Source organism: Barbus barbus (assembly GCF_936440315.1).
Source record: "Barbus barbus genome assembly, chromosome: 18".
Lineage (NCBI taxonomy): Eukaryota > Metazoa > Chordata > Actinopteri > Cypriniformes > Cyprinidae > Barbus > Barbus barbus.
This window is the reverse complement of record NC_136746.1, coordinates 1,054,807-1,077,986: the sequence shown is the minus strand read 5'-3', so window position 1 is coordinate 1,077,986 and position 23,180 is coordinate 1,054,807. Positions and strand designations below refer to the sequence as shown.

Below are 23,180 nucleotides of genomic sequence, written 5' to 3'. Positions count from 1 at the left end.
GGCACAGTCGTAAGGACGATGGGGAGGGAGAGAAGCAGCTCGAGACTTACTGAACACTTCCTTCAGGTCCTGATACTCCGCGGGCACGTTAGACAGATCCATCGCCTCCTCCTGAAACACAGAAACAGAAACCAACGGACAGGCAGACACAAGACAGGACTCATGACAGTTATTGCTCCAAGCTATGACGGATTTATGATGCCAGTCTATTTTAGGGTTGTGATTGATGAGCCAGGGGTGGCCGAGCACGACCGGTGCGAAGGGGGTGTCCATGATCAAAAAGGATATAGTCTCTGTGTGGTTGCCTGACGTGGTGAGAGTGATGGGCTCGGTGGTGAAGGCAATGGGGGGTAGCTGGTGACCGTTCAGGGCATGGACAGAGATCTTGTGCGTGAGAGGTTTGATGGGGATGTGATACTTGTGAGCAAACAAAAAGTCCAAAAAATTACCCTCTGCACCAGAATCCAGTAACGCCTGACAGGTGATGGCACGTGTAGCCCATCTCAGTTTCACCGGGAGGAGGGTCGATGATGTAGATGAGGTCTTCTCTGCGGAGATCCCACCCAATAGTAGCCTCAAGTTTACTACCGGGCTTGACCTTTTACCGGGCATCTCGAGACTGAATGTCCTGCCCCTCCGCAGTAAAGGCAGAGCCCCTGGGATCTCCGCCTCTCCTTCTCCTCCCGGGAAAGCCGAGCTCGCCCTACCTGCATGGGTTCGAGATCGTTGACGGAGCTGACCACGTCCACGTCGTTGGTACGGTGACTCTCAAACCCACCAGGGACTCGGTGAGGGCCAGGTCAATCAGTCCGTTGAGTGTGGTGGGGAGGTCCAGGACGTAGATCTCCTTCTGGACGTGGTCAGCTAGCCCATGCAGGAACATGTCCCACTGCGCCTCCTCGTTCCAGCGACATTCCGCCGCCAGGGTCCGGAACTCGATGGAATAGTCCGATACAGATCTTTCACCCTGGCGGAGATCGGCGAGTATTCTGGCCGCCTCTCTTCCGGCGACGGCTCGATCGAATACTCGCTTCATTTCTTCGGATAAAGTCAGGAACGAGGTGCAGCATGGATCTTGATTCTCCCACACCGCTGTTCCCCATAGTGCCGCCCTTCCAGTCAGCAACGTGAGAACAAAAGCCACCTTGCTCTGTTCAGAAAAAAAGGTTCTGGGTTGCAGGGCAAAATGCATAGAGCATTGCGTCAGGAATGCCCTGCAAAATTGTGGCTCACCTGAGTATGGCTCAGGAACGGGTAGCCGCGGTTCCGACTGGAAAGGGGGTCCCGATGGAGTGGGGGGAGCTGGCGGTGTGGGTGGCGCAATGGGAACTCGTAGTAATTGGAGCTGTTGGGTGAGCTCGGATACCTGCGTCACCAGAGCCTGAATAACCCGACCAGTGGTATTCAGGCTCGCCTCTTGAGAGTTCATGCGTTCAATGCTTTGGGTGATGAAATCCTCCAGAGATGTGGCTGAGGCGCCCGCTGCTTCCATGGGATGGTCAGATCGTTCTGTCATGATACTGTACAGATGAGGAAGCAAGTTGCAGGTAAAGAAATGATTTATTGTCCAGAAACTGAATATACAGACACAGGATGGAATGATGATCGGTGACGCAGGAATGGATGGGCTGCACGGCCGGTGAGGTGAAGAGTGTCCAAGGTGGTGTGGGAATCCAGTACAGGAACGACGAACACACGACTACACGGACAGACTTTGACACCGGGAACCAGAACTGACGAGAACACACGGGAACTGGAGACAGAACAGCACGGGAAGACATCCAAAACGATCTGACAATGAGAAGAGAATCTGGTGATTATTTATGTGTGTGGGAAATGGGCTGCAGCTGCCGCTGCTGATGAGGCACAGCTGAGAGGAGTGAGTGGTGAATGCTCGGCCACGCCCACACACGTACGGCACGCACACACATGACAGTACACGGGACAAAGAGGACACAATGGATGCGCGAACCGTGACAGTTACGTTACGTTTGCGTTACTTTTTAAATATGAGCAGGGCTTGATTGTTTTTAATACAATAAATTAGATTAATACAAATGTAAAAGCCCTGTATCTTGTGAAGGAAGAGTAAATTCACGTCTGTAAAGTAAAACTCGGGATAAGAAGGTTTAACACTCTTCGGCAATAAATAAACAATGAAGCACAATTGTTAGTTTATCTAAAGTCATTTTTGCTGCTTAGTATGGTTGATCTGGATCATCAAAGGTCAGCAGCAAAGACATTGGTTAATAAAATGGGATTAGATACATTTGTGTTGTTTAACATATTTAATGCAGCGGCTATTTACACTAAGTGCAAATAGCTATAGATTCTATTTACACTGTTAAAATAGCAAGATTTTCTGCTATTTATACTACTTATTGCAAATAGTGGCAATTATCTGCACCTCAGTATTGTAGTACATTATAAAACAGTACACAATAATAACGTACTGAGAGTAAATTATAATTTTAATTCAAATTATTAAATGGATGCCACCTTATTGGGACAATAAAGCCCTCCCTACACCTACTCTAACCCTACCTGATACTTTGTTTTCAACTTTTTGATTATTTCCTTCATCTTTATTGAAAATAAATGCCTTTCTGATGCGATATGAGATTTGAAAAGGGAGAAAAAAATGTTTGGCAAAAGGTGGGCTCGAACTCGGGTCGATCGCGTCAAAAAGCATGCGCCTTACCATCTACGCCACTAAAACTGATGTTGTGCTAACTTCTTTTTTTATTGTTGACTAACCCAATCACACGTTAGTGGGCGGAGTTAGTGTAAATAGCCTTTGCTAACAAGATGGGCTATTTGCACTTAGTGTAAATAGACACTCCGTTACTTTTTCCCCATTTATTGACTGACAGGTCGCTGTGTGAGCATGTTACTATAGATCTAAATGTGAATGTGCATGAATTCATCCCACTCGCAAAAAACAGATTTAGTATTAGTATCAAAATGAATTAAAACAGTGAAATGCAAACTCAGAATATGACGCAAACGGCAATAATTAAATATGCGGCGTGTCTGTTTACACTAAGTGCAAATAGCCCATCTTGTTAGCAAAGGCTATTTACACTAACTCCGCCCACTAACGTGTGATTGGGTTAGTCAACATTAAAAAAAGAAGTTAGCACAACATCAGTTTTAGTGGCGTAGATGGTAAGACGCGTGCTTTTTGACGCGAGCGACCCGAGTTCGATCCCACCTTTTGCCAAACATTTTTTTCTCCCTTTTCAAATCTCATATCGCATCAGAAAGGCATTTATTTTCAATAAAAATGAAGGAAATAATCAAAAAGTTGAAAACAAAATATCGGGTAGGGTTAGGGTAGGTGTAGGGAGGGCTTTATTGTCCCAATAAGGTGGCATCATTTAATAATTTGAATTAAAATTATAATTTACTCTCAGTACGTTATTATTGCGTACTGTTTTATAATGTACTACAATACTGAGGTGCAGATAATTGCCACTATTTGCAATAAGTAGTATAAATAGCAGAAAATCTTGCTATTTTAACAGTGTAAATATAATCCATTGCTATTTGCACTTAGTGTACATAGCCGCTGCCAAAAAGTAACTGTTGTCCATGTCCATGAATGTCCATGAATTTAGACAGAGCTACTTTACATGGGTAAATTTTGTGAAGTATTTTGAAATGCACCTCTTTAACTTTATTCAAAATACAAAATTTGTAAGGAATTGACCAGGTCGTTTTCCAATTAATATCAGAGATTTTTGCATTCCAAAAGAATTTCCCTCTAGGGGAGATTTTATGTTTTGATTGCAAAATTTGTCTAATATGGTTATTATTACAAGACGAAGAAAATATTTCAATACCATCAACTTTTAATTCTGGAAATATCCTTTCATTGCTTCCAAAAGAGAGGTGATTATTTATTAGTTGTATCAACCCATTTGGAATAGCTTTAACCACTTGTTGAAATTCTTTAAATGGGATGGGGAAATTGTAAGCATTCATAAAGTCTTCATAAGACAGAATGTTTCCACTCTCATAGAACATATCTATAACAAAATATATCTTCCTTTCTAACCACCTGTGTAAACAGTCAAAAAGGTTGACGTAACGAACACGTCACGCTCCGCGTCACGTCCGCCCGCTCGGCTGCACGGTGTGTCGTCACGTCCGGTGGTCTCGAGCTCGGAGAAGATGGCGGCTGTAGTAGTGCTGGCTGATGGAGGCGTCGCGTCGCTGGACCTGGACTCTGAGTCTCCAGCGCCGGAGCAGCCGCTCCAGAACAACACGCTGCTGGGACTCCCGATCGTGGCGATCGAGAACATTCTGAACTTCCTGTCGTACGACGAGATCAGCCTGCTGCGCCTGGTGAGGAGTCTCTGAGGCTGTGTTTGTTTACATGCTCGAGTCTCCATCTGTGGCTCTCATCCTCGCGCTAACTATTTATCTGCTGTTTCTTACAGGAGAAACATCACAAACTGGGGGATATAAACTCACAATATATATATATATATAATTTTAACTTTACATTTACCTGTTTTGTTTTTTAAAATAAAAAGAACTGCCATTCCACTGCAGATGTGTTTCTCAATAATTACTCAGTTTTAGAGATGATTCCCAGCACTGTGCTGTGTTTGCAGATGACCGGTCACTCAAAACTCTTCCTTATGTCAGAATATCCTCAGATAAACATTCCTATACAATATCCCAGTGGATACAACATGATGTGCAGAAATGAAAGCGGGTGTTTTGCAGCAGGCTGAGCTGTAATAGCTGTTGTGTTTGATTCTGTGTGTACTGCAGGTGTGTAAGCGCATGGATGTGATCTGCCAGCGCATGCTCAATCAAGGCTTCCTGAAGGTGGAGCGCTACCACAGCCTGTGCCAGAAACAGGTCAAAGCCCAGCTGCCCAGGTAACACACACCTATTTAACTGCTTAAACCCTCAGAAGAACCACACGGCGGGCAGCTCCACACTCCCAGAGGAACAAAAACTGGAGTGCTGGCATTTCACAAGCTACACTTTTGTACCTCATTTACCTCTGAAGGGGGCATTTTAGTACCATAGGTGCATACTAGTACTTAAAGTGTACATGTTAGTGCCTTTAGAAAGTGTACTGCCCCAGTAACAGTGTGCCTTTTATTCCTGAGAGTGTAGATGAGCACCTAACTCTTGAGATCAGGTTAAAGACCGAGTGCACCATGAGAGGATCGTTCTGCTGTCATGTCTTTCTTGACTGACCAAACATGGACAAAGAAACAAAGACCTTTCTCAAAATACCTTCTTCTGTGGTCCTCAGAAGAAAGTCAGTCGTACAGGTTTTTCATGTCAATTATGTCCAGAACTGCAGGGAATGTCTTTGTTTTTTCCCCCAGCAAACATCAACGCCATCCACAGCTGAGTTCAGAATAGCAGAACTTCAATCTTTAGCATTTAAAGCCTCTGTGAACTTTGCTTTTTGATCAGAGTTTTCCTCATTGTGTTGATACACACTATATTGCCAAAAGTATTGGCACCCCCTTCTAATGAACATGTTTGACTACTTTAGTCATTTCTATGAGTACAAATCTTAATGTTTAAGCATATAATGATATTCTAGGGAATTGCGTGCTTCTATTTTTATAGCAAGAGTTTGCTATACAGTCCTCTTCTGTTCTAACATAACAGTGTCTCTGTGTATAAAGCAAGGTTACAAAAGAAATGCATATTATAACTTTTGCATATTATAACTTGGAACTGATGTGGAAAATATTTACATTAGATCCAAAAGATAGTTTTAGCAACACAGCGCAGATGCTACAGAACACCGTTAGCTGACTAGCTGGATAAGATTGTGTGCTACGCTAACATATTACTGCACAGGCATTACTGACCTGTACTTTTACATCCATAATATTATACATTACAGTTTATTGCTGGTCTGTGGTTTTACAGTGCTGTAATTAAAGATTTCACATTATTTTAAGGTGAGCTTAAAGGGTGAACTACTATGAAAATCACAGCTTCAGTGTGACATCAATTAGAAAAAGTATCATTTCATTGATATTGTTAATTATAGTTGTTCATATTAAAATATGTATGAACTTAATATATGACCTAGACTATTTATTTAGCAAAATTCTGTCATTTTAAATGTATTAAAAATAGTTGCTGCTCCAATTAATCTCAGTGTGCTCTCTTTAAGCTCTTCCACACTGAACATCTATATAAATACTTCAGAAACAGACTTAAATATTAACTGATGGCTGTCACTTTAAGTGGTTTTCTATGGAATCTGTCGACTCAAATCTGCAGACTGGCTCTGATCTTTGGCAGCTAGTATCAGCTTCTCCAGATTGGAAATCTGTGGAGAATCAGAGCAGAAATCATGTAGTGTATTCCAGCCGTAAGAGACTAGAGATAAGTTAACAACCCTTTAAAAAGAGGTTTCATAATGAGGCTAGTTTCTGTGTTCATCCCCATGAATTAAAAGTTGTATTGGTTTGGTTTAAAGCAATGCAGAGTGTGCTGTAATGATTTGTTGCGGTCGTCTTCAGGCGGGAGTCGGAGCGGAGGAACCACTCATTAGCGCGTCACGCAGACATACTGGCGGCGGTGGAGACGCGCCTGTCGCTGCTCAACATGACCTTCATGAAATACGTGGACTCAAACCTCTGCTGCTTCATTCCTGGAAAGGTACATGTGCATGTCTTTTAAAAGAGGGTTCCCTCTCGTCCACTGGATACATTAGTGTCGTTCGATCACTTAAAGAAACTGAATGTGGCATACTGGCTGCAGATTTGAACTGAATCTGATTGTGGTATTCTGTCCATTTCTTTGAATTACTCAGACATGGCTGCCTGAAAGACCATCTACAGCTGAAGTCAGAAGTTTACATACACCTTGCTGAATCTGAATTATTTTACCAAAATAAGAGGGATCATACAAAATGCATGTTATTGTTTATTTAGTACTGACCTGAATAAGATATTTCACATAAAAGATATTTACATATAGTCCACAAGAGAAAATAATAGCTGAATTTATAAAAATGACCCGTTCAAAAGTTTTCACCCCTCTTAATGCATGGTTTTTCCTTCTGGAGCATCAGTGAGTGTTTGAATCTTCTGTAATAGTTGCATATGAGTCCCTCAGTTGTCCTCAGTGTGGAAAGATACATCTCAAAATCATGCAGTCATTGTTGGAAAGGGTGCAAATACACAAAAATGCTGGAAAACCAGAGAATTTGTGGGAGCTGAAGGATTTTTCTGAAGAACAGCAGGCAGTTTAACTGTTCAGGACAAACAAGGGACTCATGAACAACTATCACTAAACAAAAAAACAGCTGTGGATCATTCAGATAACAACAGTATTAAGAATCAAGGGGATGTAAACTTTTGAAGTTACCCTCTTATTTTGGTCAAATAATTAACATTTTGCAGATTCAGCAAGGTGTATGTAAACTTCTGACTTCAGTTGTATCTGTGCAATCCATAAATGGGTGAAATGACACTATCTTTGACTTTTTTTATCATGCAGAGATCATTACTGAAAGATTTATGTTTTTTCTCAGCGGTTGAGTTTGTTTGGGAACACTCTCATAGTTTGATCTCATCCATAGGAAATAATGGCACAGCGTGGGAATATTGATGCTTTTGAGGTGCAAACACTGATACATGGTTATAAATGTGTTTGATTGGCTAGTTGTTGCATGGCTTGTCAGTGTTTTTGTTTTAATTAAAAGGACCAGTCATTTTAGTGTTGTAAATGAGAATATTTTAATTGTTCACATCTTTAATGTTGTGCTGTCATCTTGAGATGGTCGGAGGAACACAGGCTTGGTTTTCAAACCTGTCCTTAGGTGACATCAACCGGACAGTCAGGTTTTTTTGTGAGGCATTGGGTCACACCCTTACAAGCTTATTTCACACGAACAATCTGAAGAGCGGTGAGGGATCATCTGTTTATATCAGCTGTAATGTCTTTAGTGATCTAAAAGTAATCAAAGTAATAAAGATGATTGTAGTCTTGGAGGGTGTGTCGTAGTTAAAAAAATGAATAATCTTTCTTGAGGAAATGCAAAAGCTCCGAAGGGATTATACAAACATGCATATAAAGCATTGCATGGCATCAAGGCCTGCAGCAGTGAATGCAAATCACGAGTATTTGTCATTTGTGTGACAGAAGAACAATGATGGGATGTGTTGCCATCAGGTCTAGATTTGAAACCAGAACCCTTAAAAAGCAGCTCTTTCTGTTGCTAGCAGAGTGTGATGTTTTTAGTGTGTTTTGTCTTTTGTTTTTCCTCTCTGGATGTTTAAGCAATAAAACTTATGTTTATCTTACCGCACTTCCTTTTGCAATCACAAAATTACTAAATTATCAATTTTCTGTCCAATTGTGCAGCCCTACCAAAAACACAGAAAAACCTAAAGGTTTGTTAATTTATTTTAAAAGTTACAAAACATTCTCACGATTAAGTCATTATAATTCTTTTTGTAATACATTTCAGCACTAATTTGCATTGTTTTCTTGCATATTACTGATTGCATTTTGATTGTCACAAATTTTTAATCTGAAAAATCACAGTATTTTCTTAACCCAAATCATTCAGTCCTGTTATTTAAGATATTTAAAGGGGTAGTTCACCCAGAAATGAAAATGTGATGTTTGTCTGCTTACCCCCAGGGCATCCAAGATATAGGTGACCTTGTTTATTCAGTAGAACACAAACGAAGATTTGGAAGAAATTTGAAAGATTTGAGAGAAAAAAACAAATTAACCAGTATTTATACCGGCGTGTGACTCGTCTCTTCTTCTTGCTTTACGATGGATCGCAGACTTATAAGTGCATTACGGTCACCTATCTCTCAAAAGGACCATTGACACTCCTGATTGAGATTGTAGATAGAGTGGCAATGGTCCATTTGTCTGCGATCCGCTGTAAAGCAAGAAGAAGAAGATGCGTCACGCGCCGGCTGTTGTGAACGCGCTCAGGACAGTTGGACCGGGCGGCGGATCAGAGGTAAAAACTATATAAATACTGTTCAGTTTCTTGTACAGACCGATCGTTTCGTGTCTTTAGACCTCAATGTATCGTCACGAGCCGCAGGGATTCATTTGGTTTTGTCTGTGTATGTTTTTTCCTCTCAAAGCCGTGAGTCCCATTATATGACTGACAGACTGCAACGGTTTCAGTTAAAAGTCTTTGTTTGTGTTCTACTGAAGAAACAATCACCTATATCTTGGATGCCCTGGGGGTAAGCAGATAAACATCACATTTTCATTTTTGGGTGAACTATCCCTTTAATTTGAAGTACATAAAGACATTAACACATTAAGTCTTTCGGCAAAATGTGCATCATATCCAGCTCTAGACTGGCTGTGTTCATCACACCCTGAATGCAGTGTAAGATCACGGCTATATTCACACCACAGACCAACACTGTGTTAGCTTGGCTTTGGAGTGAATGATTGTGCGTGAGAGAGAGTTAAGTGCAAGTGTCACAACCAAATTATACATGCAAATTGGCATTAATGTTTAATGAGTAAGAACTAGTTAAATGTAACAAATGAAAGTCAAGTCCGCTCTAGTCGTGACATTGGAGGGTCATTCACAGCACAACACACTTGTGTTTCTGGTAAATGTCCAATGGCTATTTTTCCAGAAAGGCTCTTAATTAATCAGCCTGTTTTACGAATTAGTTGGTAAGTGCCGTTACAGAAGCCCAGTCAACAGCTCCTTGCTTGTCATGCTATCGACATGTGCATGATACAAAATCGTGCATTTTAGATCACTGATATTTAAACTATTTAATCTATTTTATAATAGATATTTTTTCTGCTGGGAGAGCACAGTGAGTGCATCGATTTAGACCATTAGTATATTAAATAAGGCTATTGTGTGGTCTTGAGAAGGGAGATACATGTAATAAAAATGCAACGTATAAATAATTGCTGTTATCTGTATATATTCTGTTTTGTCATTTATTTTGCAAACAAAAAGGAGTCATACAGCCCAGATAAATCACTTTTTAAATGTCAATGACCGGTGGTTTGACGGTGTTGTTGTGTGCCTCCTGCAGGTGATCGATGAGATTTATCGTGTTTTGCGGTATGTGAACTCCACACGCGCGCCGCAGAGAGCTCACGAGGTGCTGCAGGAGCTGCGAGACATTTCCTCCATGGCCATGGAGTACTTCGACGAGAAGATCGTCTCCATCCTGAAGAAAAGGCTTCCCGGTGCGGATCTCTCCGGACGACTGATCGGATCTGCTCCGGGTACGACTGGCATTTAATCTGTGTGCTTCATTTTTATTTTCTGTTGATAAATTTCTCGTGTTTCTTCTGATACTAATTGCCAGCATTTTGTTTGTGCAGTTAAAGGGGCCATGAACTGCATTTTTTATTTATTTTGTACTCTTCTCTGAGGTCCACTTATAATGCTATTAAGATTTTTGTAACAAAAAACCATACAAGTAATAAGCTATCTTCTGTCCTGTTTTTGACCCCCTCATCAGAACGCTCTGTTTGAATAGGTGTGGAGGATTGTCCACTCGGAAGTTAACACCCACTGCTGTGATTGGCTAATAGTTGTGTATGATTGACAGCTTACATTCCCCAAAGATAAACGCTGCTGTGGTTTAGGTCAAAAATGCATAAATACTGCACGTTAATATCAAACGATCTGTAATAACAGACAAAGCAGTAGTGATCATGTAATGAAAGCAGTTACTCACACTTGTGTTGTGACATTACTGTCAGATCAAATATAGTTGCACAGCATCATCTTTTAGTTTCAATCTTTCTGAAAATCCTGCATTGAATTGTGCTTTGTTTGTAAACGAATCTGTGGTAAAATGAACAGCTTGGCACTGTACAGCAGCATCTTGTCTTCAGAGCATCTTAAGCATTTGGTTTCTGCGTAGACCTGCGCTTGCCTCTCTCCTAAACAGGCAGTGATGTAGAATTGGTGGCTGGGGCTTAGAGGTCTGCACCCGGCCCTTACCCGAGATCGTCTGACCCGACCCGAGCGGCACAGTTAAATTTAGAGCCCAAACACAAAAGTACCCCCCCCCCCCCCCACAACGAATAGCCAATAATAAAAATAAAAGGATAACTTCACGATTGCATGCAACTGTCAGTAAACAAATACATGTATACATGTAAAGAAACAGATTAATTGAGGCTCGGACAGTTCACAAGGCAAAAGAAAAAACACTTACCAGTTATGAAAGTTTATGAACATCAGGTGCAGCGGTCACATAAATTCTGCTGAGTTTTTGAATGGTTGTATATATGACAAGGCGATAATTCTTCCACCGGGCAAATTATGGTCATTTTCATCAGTTAAGGCTCGTTAGCATTCGGCCTGCTTTAAATCAGTCACAGAGATGTAGTGCGGTAAGATTGCATTTATTTGAATGAATTAATTACATCATTTATTTGAATTAGCGAGAGACAGACAGAGAGAGAGAGAGAGAGAGGGATGAAAGTTGCGTGTGAACCTGCGTCTGCGTGTCTCTCTCTACAAGCAATGAGGCTTAGTTACTTCAAAAACAGCGATTTTACCCCCTCATTGCAGAGAAATATAACATCATTTTACTAATAAAAATTTCCGTGCTGTGTTCGCTGCACGATCTCTCTGATATCTGTGTGCAATAACGTGTGTGCCTGCGTCTATGAAAGCCTGCATATAGTTTTAGTTTAGCTACAAACCCGAGCCTGAAGCTATTCATTAAAAATGAACATGAACCCGAACCGAAACCCGGGTAGCAGACCTGTAGTGGGGCTAAATGGGCAGTGCTGTAAAATCGGTGGGCGGGACTAAACGGGCACCAATGTAGAATCAGTAGAACGCGCACACAAGAATTGGTGGGTGGGGCTAAACAGGCAGTGATGTAGAGTCGATGGGCGGGGCTAAACAGGCAGTGATATAGAGTCTGTGGGCGGGGCTAAATAGGCAGTGATGTAGAAGCAGGCGTTGATCATCATCTGCGGAGGCGGTGCTTATCCACAATATTACATCAGAAGAGTAGATTAGAACATTCCACAAGCTGTGGTTTTGGCAGACTGCCTTCAATATAAGCTGTTTTTAGACTAACAACAAAGTTTTGACTTCTGAAACATACAATATGTTTTATAGTACAATGACCTCTTATGTCAAAAGATCAAGGGAATTGTGATTTCTCAGTTCATGACCCCTTTTAAGAGGAATGATCAAATGATTAACAGAGCATGACGTTGACTCTCCATTCCATTACCTTTCCTCTGAATTAAAGTATTTTCTTGAGGAAATGAACCGCAGTGAATCTCACGGCTCTGTCTCGTCCCTCTGTCTCGCAGTGGCCGGTCCCTCTACCTCTCTGACCACCATGTCCCTGCTGGCCAAGAACACTCCGTCTCGCTCGGAGATGACGAAGGTGCAGCAGCAGGTGAAGGTGAACGGCGCGTCGATGACGGCGCTGCGGCGTGAGATGCAGGAGGTGCGGGTCAAGCAGCTGGAGCAGCAGAAGCAGCTGCAGGATCAGGAGCAGAAGCTGCTGGAGCAGTCGCAGGTGATCGGGGAGCAGAACGCACGGCTGGCCGAGCTGGAGCACAAGCTCAGGGAACTGATGGACAGCGCGGTGACCTCCACATCCACCTCCTCCAGCTCCTCCACCGCAGCCGCCGAGGGCGAGAGAGGCCTGTGTCTCAAACGGCCCCGCAAGTGCTCGGACCTCCCGCGTCACTCCAAACGCCTGCGTAGCAAGAAATAGAGGGACCTTCGTCTGTACCTTTTAAGTTTTCTTTTGCTTCCTTAAAGCTATATAATTTTTTCCACTTCATGTCAAACGATGATGCGAGTATCACACGGAGGGAAATCATAACGAGAGGGGAATCTTATTGTTTTATCATTTGTCGGCACATCCCTCATATCAGACACGTATTAATATACACTAATATGCTTGATCCCGTCGCTTGACTTCTGTTTCTAAAGGTTTGGCATCTGCCCTGAGCTACGTTTGTCTTTCGTGTTTACCCGACCTTCATGCCAATGAGCTCGAGGAAACAATGCAAAGAAGCTTTAGTCAATCAACCGCAAGAATGAGGAAAACATGAACACGGGCGATTCTGAAGACGCCGCAGCTTCTTTGGCGCTCCGCAGTAGTTTCCACCATAAGTAGGTTCAACTGTGTACCAAGTTTTCAAGTTAAGACTTAGACCCCCTTCTTGAAATGGAGAACACGAGGTGTTCGTCTCCTGACTAATAAGTTATGTTATATAAATGGTAAATATCAGCTTTGTTCTATGTTCTAAGAGTGAAATATTTCATCTGAGATGTGTCTCGACAGTATGAGCAAGCCAGTGGTCTTGCAGACGTCTGCAGCTGTAGCATACATGATGATTATATTGTTTGTCTGAAGATCGTCCATCACTGAGGATAGTGTCTTGTAGGTGTCAATGCCATGTCGTACCTGCCACTGTTTGTAGGTGTATAATTTACTGCAAATAGATCTGTGTCAGTGCAATAAAAATTGTGGAAAGCCTTGTAACTAGGAAAGTAAATCATTGATGTTCAAGTTGGTTTTTGCCTGTGAGGCACATTTTTAGTCATTTGAGACTGATGTTATTGTCATTCTGGCTGCACAGTTATGCAGGAAAGATTCCATTTGCTTCTAAAGCGCAATATCACCTTTCCTTCATAACCAGAGAGATCAGTTCTTCAGAGTCCGGATGATAATTCTGTGCTGCATGAACTCTAATGGTGAATAGACTTTGAGCAAGTAACAAAAGAGGGGTAGAATTACTCATGATGGTTTAAAGTTTTTTCTTTAAGGTGGTTTTGCACATCATCGTTTCATTCAAGAGTTATTCTGTCAAAGAGTGTAACCACAGAAACAGTCAGTGAGGTGTTTCTCTGGGATGGTGTAAATCTGTGACTCTGCAGTGGCATGACAGAAGATGTGATGTTCTTCAAGATGTTCCAGCAGGCCAGAACGCTGACTCCACTAGATATTTTTCCATCCACCTATTTTTATGCACATTTTGGAATATCGCATGAATTGAAACGCCAAGATGTGCATGAATTCTAAAAATGAGCATAAAAAAAACATATGCACACCGTTGTGTAGGATAAAGTTTTTTATCCGATAAGAACAAAATGTGCATAAACTGAATTGATGGAAGCACATTTACTGAATAAATTCCTCCATGTGCATCAGAAAAGTCATGTGACTTTGCACGAAGGGAAGGGATAACTAAAGATTTATCTCGTTGCTTCTCTTAGTAATATTCTCCAGATTATCAGGAAGTGACTATTTTGTTCTCTTTGACTCATTAGATGGAAACAGTGCTTTATTCGCAAATGTTTTGTGATATTCCAATTTTGCGTGTAAGTTAAATTTGCATCTTTGGATGGAAACAGCTACTGTGGTTGAGGTCCACCCGACCAAACAACACCACCCGCTGTAATGATAGAGCACAACCTCATCACAGGAGTTCATTCTGTGCCACTTCCACTCCTCGAGTCTCTCTCTTCTGAAAACTTCATGCAGCAAGTGCTTGAAAGGAGAACACCGTCACAAGGAATGATTTCAAACAAATATGTTTTTGGTTTGGGAGAACGAGACCTGGTTTTGTGTCACTGTCATATGCTCCTGAGACAGGATATTTAGAGTGAATTAAATGGTCAAGTCAAACATGTTTCTCTTAATATTGTGGCACAGACCATAAAATGAATCCTAAAAATCAGGGTTTTACTGTAGGAACATAAAAAGGTATTATTGTAGAAATTTAAACCAAGTAGGGAACTTCTTCTGTGGCTGTCAGGTGTTTGTCAGGCCTTGATTTGAACTAAAGGTTACTGGCTATTTAAAAACAGTGGACAAGCTCATATACTGCCCCAATTTCATGTTTCATAATAAAGCTAAATATTAACATGTATTTGCTCATCTCACCTGCACAAAAACAGATTTGGTGTTCCTCAAAATCAATAAAAACTGTGAAATGCAAACTCAGAATATGATGCAAACCTGCAATAATTACATTTCAATAATTACATTTTGTCAACCAATGTCTTTGCTCCTGACCTTCAATAATCCAATTCAACCCTACAATAAGAAAAAATGACTTCAATTCAAGTTTATTTGTATAGCACTTTTCACGATACAAATCGTTGCAAAGCAGCTCTACAGAAAATGTTAAGTTTCTACATCAGGAGCAGGTTATTAGTGGTGACTATGGCAGAAATGTGCAGTAAGAATCATGCAGTTAGTTACAAATTACATGTAATCAAACACTATAAGCTGCAATGTTTATGTTGCAATTAATCTTCTGGTATGCGATTAAACGTTGAGATTGAGGTGTTCGGTCATCTCAGATCATTTAAGGGTTGGATCCAGACTGAAGCTTCTGTCATTCCTAGTTACCACGGGATGTTAATCAACAGAGAAACAAATAGAGACATAATTAGCGTAGCTGCTGTTCCATCTAAGCAAAAATGATTTGTTCAACCCAAGCTAAAGAATAATAATAATAATGTACATTTGATCAGATATAACTGCAGTACAAGATTATAAGATGCATTATGTGAATGCTTGGCTAAAGAGATGTGTCTTTAATCTAGATTTAAACAGAGAGAGTGTGTCTGAACCCCGAATGTTATCAGGAAGGCTATTCCAGAGTTTGGGAGCCAAATGTGAAAAAGCTCTACCTCCTTTAGTGGACTTTGCTATCCTAGGTACTACCAAAAGTCCAGAGTTAAACTTCAGATAAACAGTGTGTGTGTGTGTGTGTTTTAATTGCTCAAGAGTATTGATCTTTCCTCTCCTGCATCTTCATTTTCATGTAATCCACAATGGGAGCAAAACTGAAAGGTGTATTTGAGCTGTACAGGTGTGAATTTACATGTCCTTCATTCTAAAGGCAAATTCATTTCACTTTTGGTGTGAGAGGGTTTTTACATTAGCCAGAAATATAACTTTTTTTGTATTAAAAACAAGCAAGCCCAGGGCAGGTTTAAAATGTAATGCATTACTTTCAATAAAAAGTAATTAAGTAACTTTTTTTTTGAGAGTAAGGCAATATTGTAATGCATTACTTTTAAAAGTTACTTTCCCCGACAGCCTTGCTCCAGCCCCTGTGCTCTCCCTGCTGGGACTTCAGTTTCTGTGGTTCTGCCTCAGTCTGCCATTCCCCCGGCTCTGTCCGGCTCATCCTTTACTCCAGCTGCTTCTGATTTCATGTTCCTTCTCTTGGTCTTCACTGCCCTGAAGCGGGGATCTGTTCCTCTTGTGTGGCTCTGGCCTTCCCTCCCGCTGTTACAAGTAGAAAGTATTCTGTTATCAGCCAGAGATGAGTATGTCAAAGAAAGAAAATTACAAAACAGTTCTAATATTTGACAGTTGTGTATGTTGATCCAAAGGTGGTGTCATCTGAAATCTTTGCAACGGCTGGATCCAAACTGATTTTGCAGTTACTTCAGGATGGATCTTCTGAAGGAAAGCGAAAGGAGAAGAATTAGCATAGCTGCTGTTTGTAGCATTTCAGGCAAAAAGATGATCATGTGTACAGTATTTGGTAGTATTTCACATAGCATTATGTGAGTACTTGTCTAAAGAGATGCATTTTTAATCCATATTAAACAGAGAGAGCGTCTGAGCCCTGAACATTATCACGTAAGCTCGACCTCCGTTAGTAGACTTTGATATCCTTGTTACTATCAAAAGTACAGAGTTCTGTGACCTTTAAAGAGTGTGATAGTGTATAGCATGATACAAGATCTAGAGATAGGCCATGTAGGGCTACATAGATAAGAAGTATTTAATAATACAGATTAGGTAAGCAGTGTATAGAGATGATAAAGTTGGTCTGATATGATCATATGTTTTGACCCGGTGAGGACTCTTCGACTAACTTCAGCTTGTTTATTGAAGCATGTAGTGCATTGCAATTCAGTCTTTACGTCATGCTGCATGAACTAGTTTTTCTGCATCTGAAACACACATTCCGTAACTTGGTGCTGTTTCTAAGGTGCAAGAATGCAGCTTTGGTATGTGGGAAATATAGTTTTTAAAAGACATGTTCCTGTCTAATATAACACCCAGTTCTCTGACTGTAGAGAAAGAAGTAACATTAAATGCTTTGAAATGCAGATAGTATTCAAACAGCTGTTTCTATAATTTAATAGGAGAACATTTAGGTCATTAAGTTTTTAATGCCATTAACATGCTCTGCTGAGGCAGCCTTCCCTTCCAGCTTTGTTTGAAAACTACAGCAAGTATGATTAAGATGCAAAAAGATTGATCAGAGGACTAGCTGATTTTATCTGTCTTGATCAGGTGCCAGTTTAAAGACTTAAGAAAATGTGATTTTAGAACCTTGTGTAGCAGCTAGACAGAAAATCGACACGCCTGGGAAAAAGAATAAAACATTGAATGTATAATGAAATCCCAAAGGTGTGCACTGAGACCAGGAGAGGACCCTCAAGGGTCTACCTTTGGGCTAACTGTGTCTCACCGGTTACAGGCTGAGCCATGTCTAATATGATGCCCACATGTAAAGAACACATGCAAGCCAACACGACCCTCTTGGGTGTATTATCCCATATATTGGTCTATAAAGGACAGGACTGGCTAAACCTACTGAAGGCCAGCTTCGTTCTACATGGCAAACATGGGAAGATGAACTGCTCAATCTACTGAAAATATCTCTGCTGAGATGCTACTTTCCCATATGTGCCGCCTCTCCTTCCATCTACACATCTTTTGTGTTGCATCACAGAAAGCCTATGGGTTGGCTTACCTGTGAATGGAGGATACACAGGGTCAAACCTGCACATTCATAAAGCAGTGCCCACCAGTAGCTGCCTGGAGTTTATGATCAATTGATTGGTCTGATTTGTGTTGCTGGCCAACTCTGCAAAGGAGAATTAAATCCAGCCTATAGTGCTTGGACCCAGTTACCCAGTTCTGAAGTTACTGATAAAGGACTCTGACAATTATTGACAATTGATAGCTAGCCAATAGCCTTAATCCTGAGTGGTAGCTAGCCTGTCAAAAACATCGACAGAATTGTGTGGAGGGTGTGAAACGGCTGATCTGTTTTGTTCCATACAGTATAAATATTGTGAGGCGACGGGAAACGGTGGGGTATATGATATTTTAGTTAGGAATTGTAACAAAGTCATCCCTGGCTTCATCAATTGTCAAGGGTTGAATGATTAAGAACAGGTAGGCTATGCCCTAGCTTTGATGTTCACAGCCTTTGAGTTGCTGTAGGGGCAACACCTTTACAAAGGTGCCAATCTGAGAAGAGAGACTTTTGAGAGATCTGCTTGGCTCTCAATCTGAATACAAAACAAAAATCTGATCCGATAGTTTTACTGAAATGAAACGGTGAAATGCTCATGAAGTGACTCTCACAGCAGTTCTAGAGATCATGTTCATGTGTTCCTGTACTCCTATATTGAGACGGCAGTGATAAATGATCAATAATAACTATTTATTCATTTATTTTTAGAAAAGTGTGTGAAAAATTGTGTTTATGTTCGGTCACAATTGTGACCGGTGGGATAATGTGTGTACTGAATGAACATATTTCATGTTTGTCATGTTTTGTGTGAGTCTCCTCGTTAGCTGCGTGTTCCTGTCCTGTAGTGATCTGTTTTGTGGCCATGTGCTTGTGTTTTTGTTTTGTGAGAGCACATGGCTGGTCTTGTTTGGTTCTATGTGCCATGTGCTCTTATGTCTATTGTCTTGACCCCCACCCCTCTTGTTACCTGATTATTGGTTAATTTTCCCCACCTGTGTTCTTCGTTAGCCTCCTCATTTGCTTCCTGTTTAATCTCCTTGTGTTTGCAGTCCTCTGTTGTCAAATGTTGTCCGTGCTCCTCGTATCCTGCCATGCCAGTCTCTATATAAATAAACTAAACTTGAAGCTTAGGTTTCAGTTGTAAATAAAGGGCGCCCGCATAAGTTCAGCCATGTGTGAAACCAGAGTAAAGAGTTTGTTTACAATCAGTTTTAAAGCTTTATTATCAACAAATAGCATCTACATTTCCCATAATATAACAACAGTAAAATAGAAAGAAAGAAAAGCATCAGCTAAAGAAAGATATACTTTTACATGAATATATAGTGTAATTTACATGAGACATTACTATATAATTATAATATGGAACTTATACACTGGCAAGTAAGCATTATTTAGCATTCTTTTAATATGAAAATGTTAAAGGAAGAGAATATTGAAACTGTTTTAGTTGCTTTACTTTTTTTAGATTGACATTTAATCTCTGCACATTTTAATCTCCTCAGGCATGAGCTCTCAAAGGTACCTTTGTGAATATAAAAATAAATCAAATATATGATAAAACCATTTTAATAGTAATGGCAGCGAAGACATGCAACTGACTACAGGCACATCTTGTGGCTTTAACAAGTTTAATCAACCGGTTAAGCTACTCAGTTCAAACCACAACACCTACAACACACCTCACAACTAAAGCACTGAACATTACTTTATGCCTATTACAGCTGTGTGTGAAAAAGGCATAAAAGAAAAAGGGGGTGAAAGGCACAGCACACCAACATCAAATCCCCATCCCATCTGTGTAATGCACTGGGCTGCTTTGTTGCCTTAGGGCCAGGGTAATGTGCTATCATAGGCAAGTTGTTTCCACTGTCGGGCCAAAAGCAAACGTGCTGGTGCATGTGTGATAATGCCTACTCGGGGGCAAAAGGCCAAGGGTTTTGGCCCACTGATTACCTTGGTCCAATGAGAACCAACTGCTGCTTGGACAAAAAAAGAGTTTATCTGACTTAGCAACTGTGTTCATTTCCCATTTTTCTTTCCTAGCTACAGTTAACATCAACATTTAAGACCTTTAAAATAATATTCTCAGCTCAAAACCAGCTGATATTTAAAATAACATCCAATCGTGAAAAAAGAGCGATGAAAAGGCCCAGTTGTTTTTGCGGCTGATTTTATTGCATAGACATTTGTAGGAGTTTCCCTTTCAGAGGAGATCATTTAAATGAATCATGCAACATGATTTAATAAGGTTTGCGCCAGTCAGTTACTGGAATTCGCGCCCTTACTTACCACCCAAAAAAAAGCATGTCTTAACCCATTTTGTGCTTGACACCACAGAGAACAGAAAGTGTTTTGTAGAAGGGAGAGAATTTTTCCCCTTGCATTAATTTGTGCTGCGTCTCAGATGTTGTGTCTGTGTTCTTTAGTTTTCAGATTGTCAGTAGATCACCTGCAGAACCTTTTACTCCCATCAGTGCTTTTTTGGAATTGCACTCTCATGCCAATTTGTCTTGTTCAGTAAATCTGGCCTATGTCTTCTGAGAGGCCGAATTTCTAGAAGACATGTTGGAATAGTGCTTCCATGATAGGTCTCTGAGTGGTATCATATGACATGCTTTGGAAAACTGGTCAACTGCCACTAATACACAAAATCCACTGGTAGTAGGTGTGACCAAGGGGCTAAATCCCCTTCACATCTACATGCTTTGCTGTGATTTAGTCACGGCCCAGTCGGTGCATGCTTGAACAAAGCCATGAATGTCCTGAGACATGTGGTCGCAGAGGAGCGAGAAGGTTTGAGTGATGCCAGCGTGGCCTGATCCAGAAGAGTCAGTCAATCAGTCATATTTATTTATAAAGTGCATTTACCCTCCCTCCAGGATTTTGTGATTCTGTGATTGCAGAATTTTACACAAAATTAGTGCATTAGCTTGTGTTTTTCCTTTTATTTCTAGGGCACCTAGATAAGGCACCTAGAAATGGAAGGGCACTTTAGCATCAGCGATTAAAGGTGCAGGGGCTCGAACCCTCCACATTGCCACATAAAGGCCAATCTTTTTCTGATGGATCGAATAAAAGAAATGAACCAAAGAAGATTTCCGCATCAAAGCAGGCAGCTTTTGGAAGGTGTTTACCAGCTTGGGCAAACTTGTTCTTTCGCTTGAAGTATATAGGGGCCTTGAAGAGAATCAATTGGAAAGGGTTAGAGCTGGGAACCTTTGGAGAATAAAGCCAGAAGCACATCAGCTTTGTGACTGTGAATTAACTTTGGGTGAAGAACAATACCTTGTGAATTTGGCTTGGCAAAGTGTTCAACCGCCGTGCCTCCTGGAGATACTCACGTTTCAGATGATCAGACATCACTTGATAAGGATGGCGGGAACATTCAGGCCAGCGGCCACTCCTCTGGCACTAGTTCAATGGCCAAAAGCTCCCGGTTCCTTGAGTCATAATTTTGCTTGATTGGAAATAAATTCTTACAGAAGACAGAAGCATTTTCCTGCCATTGAAGTAGGATGGATCTGACTTCGGTGGTAAAGGTGTCGACTTCCACAAACAAGGGACGTTCCAGGTCTGGATGGTTAAGAAAGAGGGCTGTAGTGTTGGATACTGAAACTGAGAAGTGAGTGAATCGTAAATTACACTGAAGCCCTTGATGAAACAATGGTACAAAAATGGTTATATTTTAGGAATAGGATGTAGAATTTAGCGGAGCTAAATAGACAGTAATGTAGAATTGGTGGGCGGAGCTAAACAGGCAGTGATGCAAAATCTGTGGGCGGAGCTAAACAGGCAGTGATGCAGAATCTGTGGGTGGGACTAAACAGGCAGCGATGTAGAATCGGTGGGCGGAGCTAAACAGGCAGTGATGTAAAATCACAGGGCGCGGCTAAACAGATTGTGATGTCAAAGCAGGTGTCAATCTTCTTCTGTGGAGGCGGTGCTTATCCACACTGTTACATCATAGAATAGAACATTCCACAAGCTGTCGTTTTGGTAGAATGGCTTCAATATAAGCTGTTTATAGACTAACAAGAACATTTTGAGCTCTGAAAATTACAGGATGTTTTTAAGCTACGTTAAGCCATGTGTAAGCCATATATAAATAATGAGAGGTTTTCGACATTACAGGCACCAATTTGAAAAATTACTGTGGATGTTTGATAAGTTATACTGCCTTTAGCAAAGCTTGTATTGACTTTGGATAAGTATTCAATGGACCTCACAATAAGATAGAGACATCAGACAGGGCATTTGGAGGTGGAATGACCCACACATCCTCACTACAGGTACATTTGGTTTTGAAGCTTATACTGAGTGTTGAAGTGAGACAAGATTAATCAGTTTGCATGGGTTTAGCTGTAGAGTCGCTTGAACAGGATGTGGATTTATGGGAAAGGAGATGTTAAGACTTTACATTTATTTCTTTAGCAAATATGTGATTAAGAAATGAGAAATACAACATGAGATTCTAGAGCAAGCAATAACACAAGAAGTAACAATAAAAAGTTTATCTAGAATAGTACAGGTTAGAACAGCGAAGGATTTAGGGAGATAATATAAGAAATATTATAAAAAAATATATATAAGAAGAGGGTTTTTTTTAAGAGTGAGCAGGATGCAGTTAAGTACTCATTTTCAGCTGTTCATTAAATATTGTCAGGGATTCAGCTGTCCCAGAAGGGTTAGAAAGATCACTCCACCAGCAAGAAACAGCTATTTAGAGTAAATGGAGAAGAGGAGGGGTCTAATTACAAATCCTTGAGGCACACCGTGACTAGTTGATGTGCTGTGGATATCTCTGATGAGGTACGATTCAAACTAGTGCATTAAAGTTGCTGTGCGACCCAGTGATAAGAAGGATCTGATGGGTAATGGTGTCAAAAGCCGCAGTTAGATCTACCAGAATGAGAACTGACCATTTGGAATCAGCTCTCACAATCTGCAGGACGTCTCTGACTGATGACAATACAGTCTCAGCCGAGTGAATCCTGATTGGCTGTTGTACAGCCAGTTGTTCTGTCAAAGGAAAGATGATACCTAATTGAAAACAATAGGCTCCAGTGTTGTCCCTAGACAAGTGTAGCATAAAGTGTCTGTGGCACAATTCATATCCATTGATGAAAAGTGGGTGGGGGAGGGAAGAGGGGATGACACAAAAGAGAAGAGGTGGAAGGAAGAAAGGGAGCATAAGTTTCACCTGAATGGGACAGTTCAGACACTGAAGACCTTGAAATGTGTGACAAAGGCAGAACAGGATCTGATGATTGCCACATCCTGCTCCCAGATGGTATTTGCCCATTGTATTGCACTGCTGGTGAAAAGTAAAGTGTTGAAGACTTGCTCTGTGGTGAAAAGATGGGGTTGCATCTCCATTTTGAGGGAGCAATGAAACTGCTTTCCTTTGCCAGTCTGGAGAAAAT

At 41.0% G+C, this 23,180-nt stretch overlaps 1 protein-coding gene across 1 annotated transcript; it reads left to right on the top strand.

The window, feature by feature from the left end:
• Positions 1-4,135: 4,135 nt before the first annotated feature.
• fbxo28 (F-box protein 28) lies at positions 4,136-15,302 on the top strand. The gene is made up of 5 exons (XM_079439990.1): positions 4,136-4,350; positions 4,786-4,895; positions 6,519-6,657; positions 10,047-10,242; positions 12,307-15,302. The coding sequence occupies exons 1-5, from the start codon at positions 4,177-4,179 to the stop codon at positions 12,717-12,719; spliced, it is 1,032 nt and encodes a 343-aa protein (XP_079296116.1). The 5' UTR covers positions 4,136-4,176; the 3' UTR covers positions 12,720-15,302.
• Positions 15,303-23,180: the final 7,878 nt, after the last annotated feature.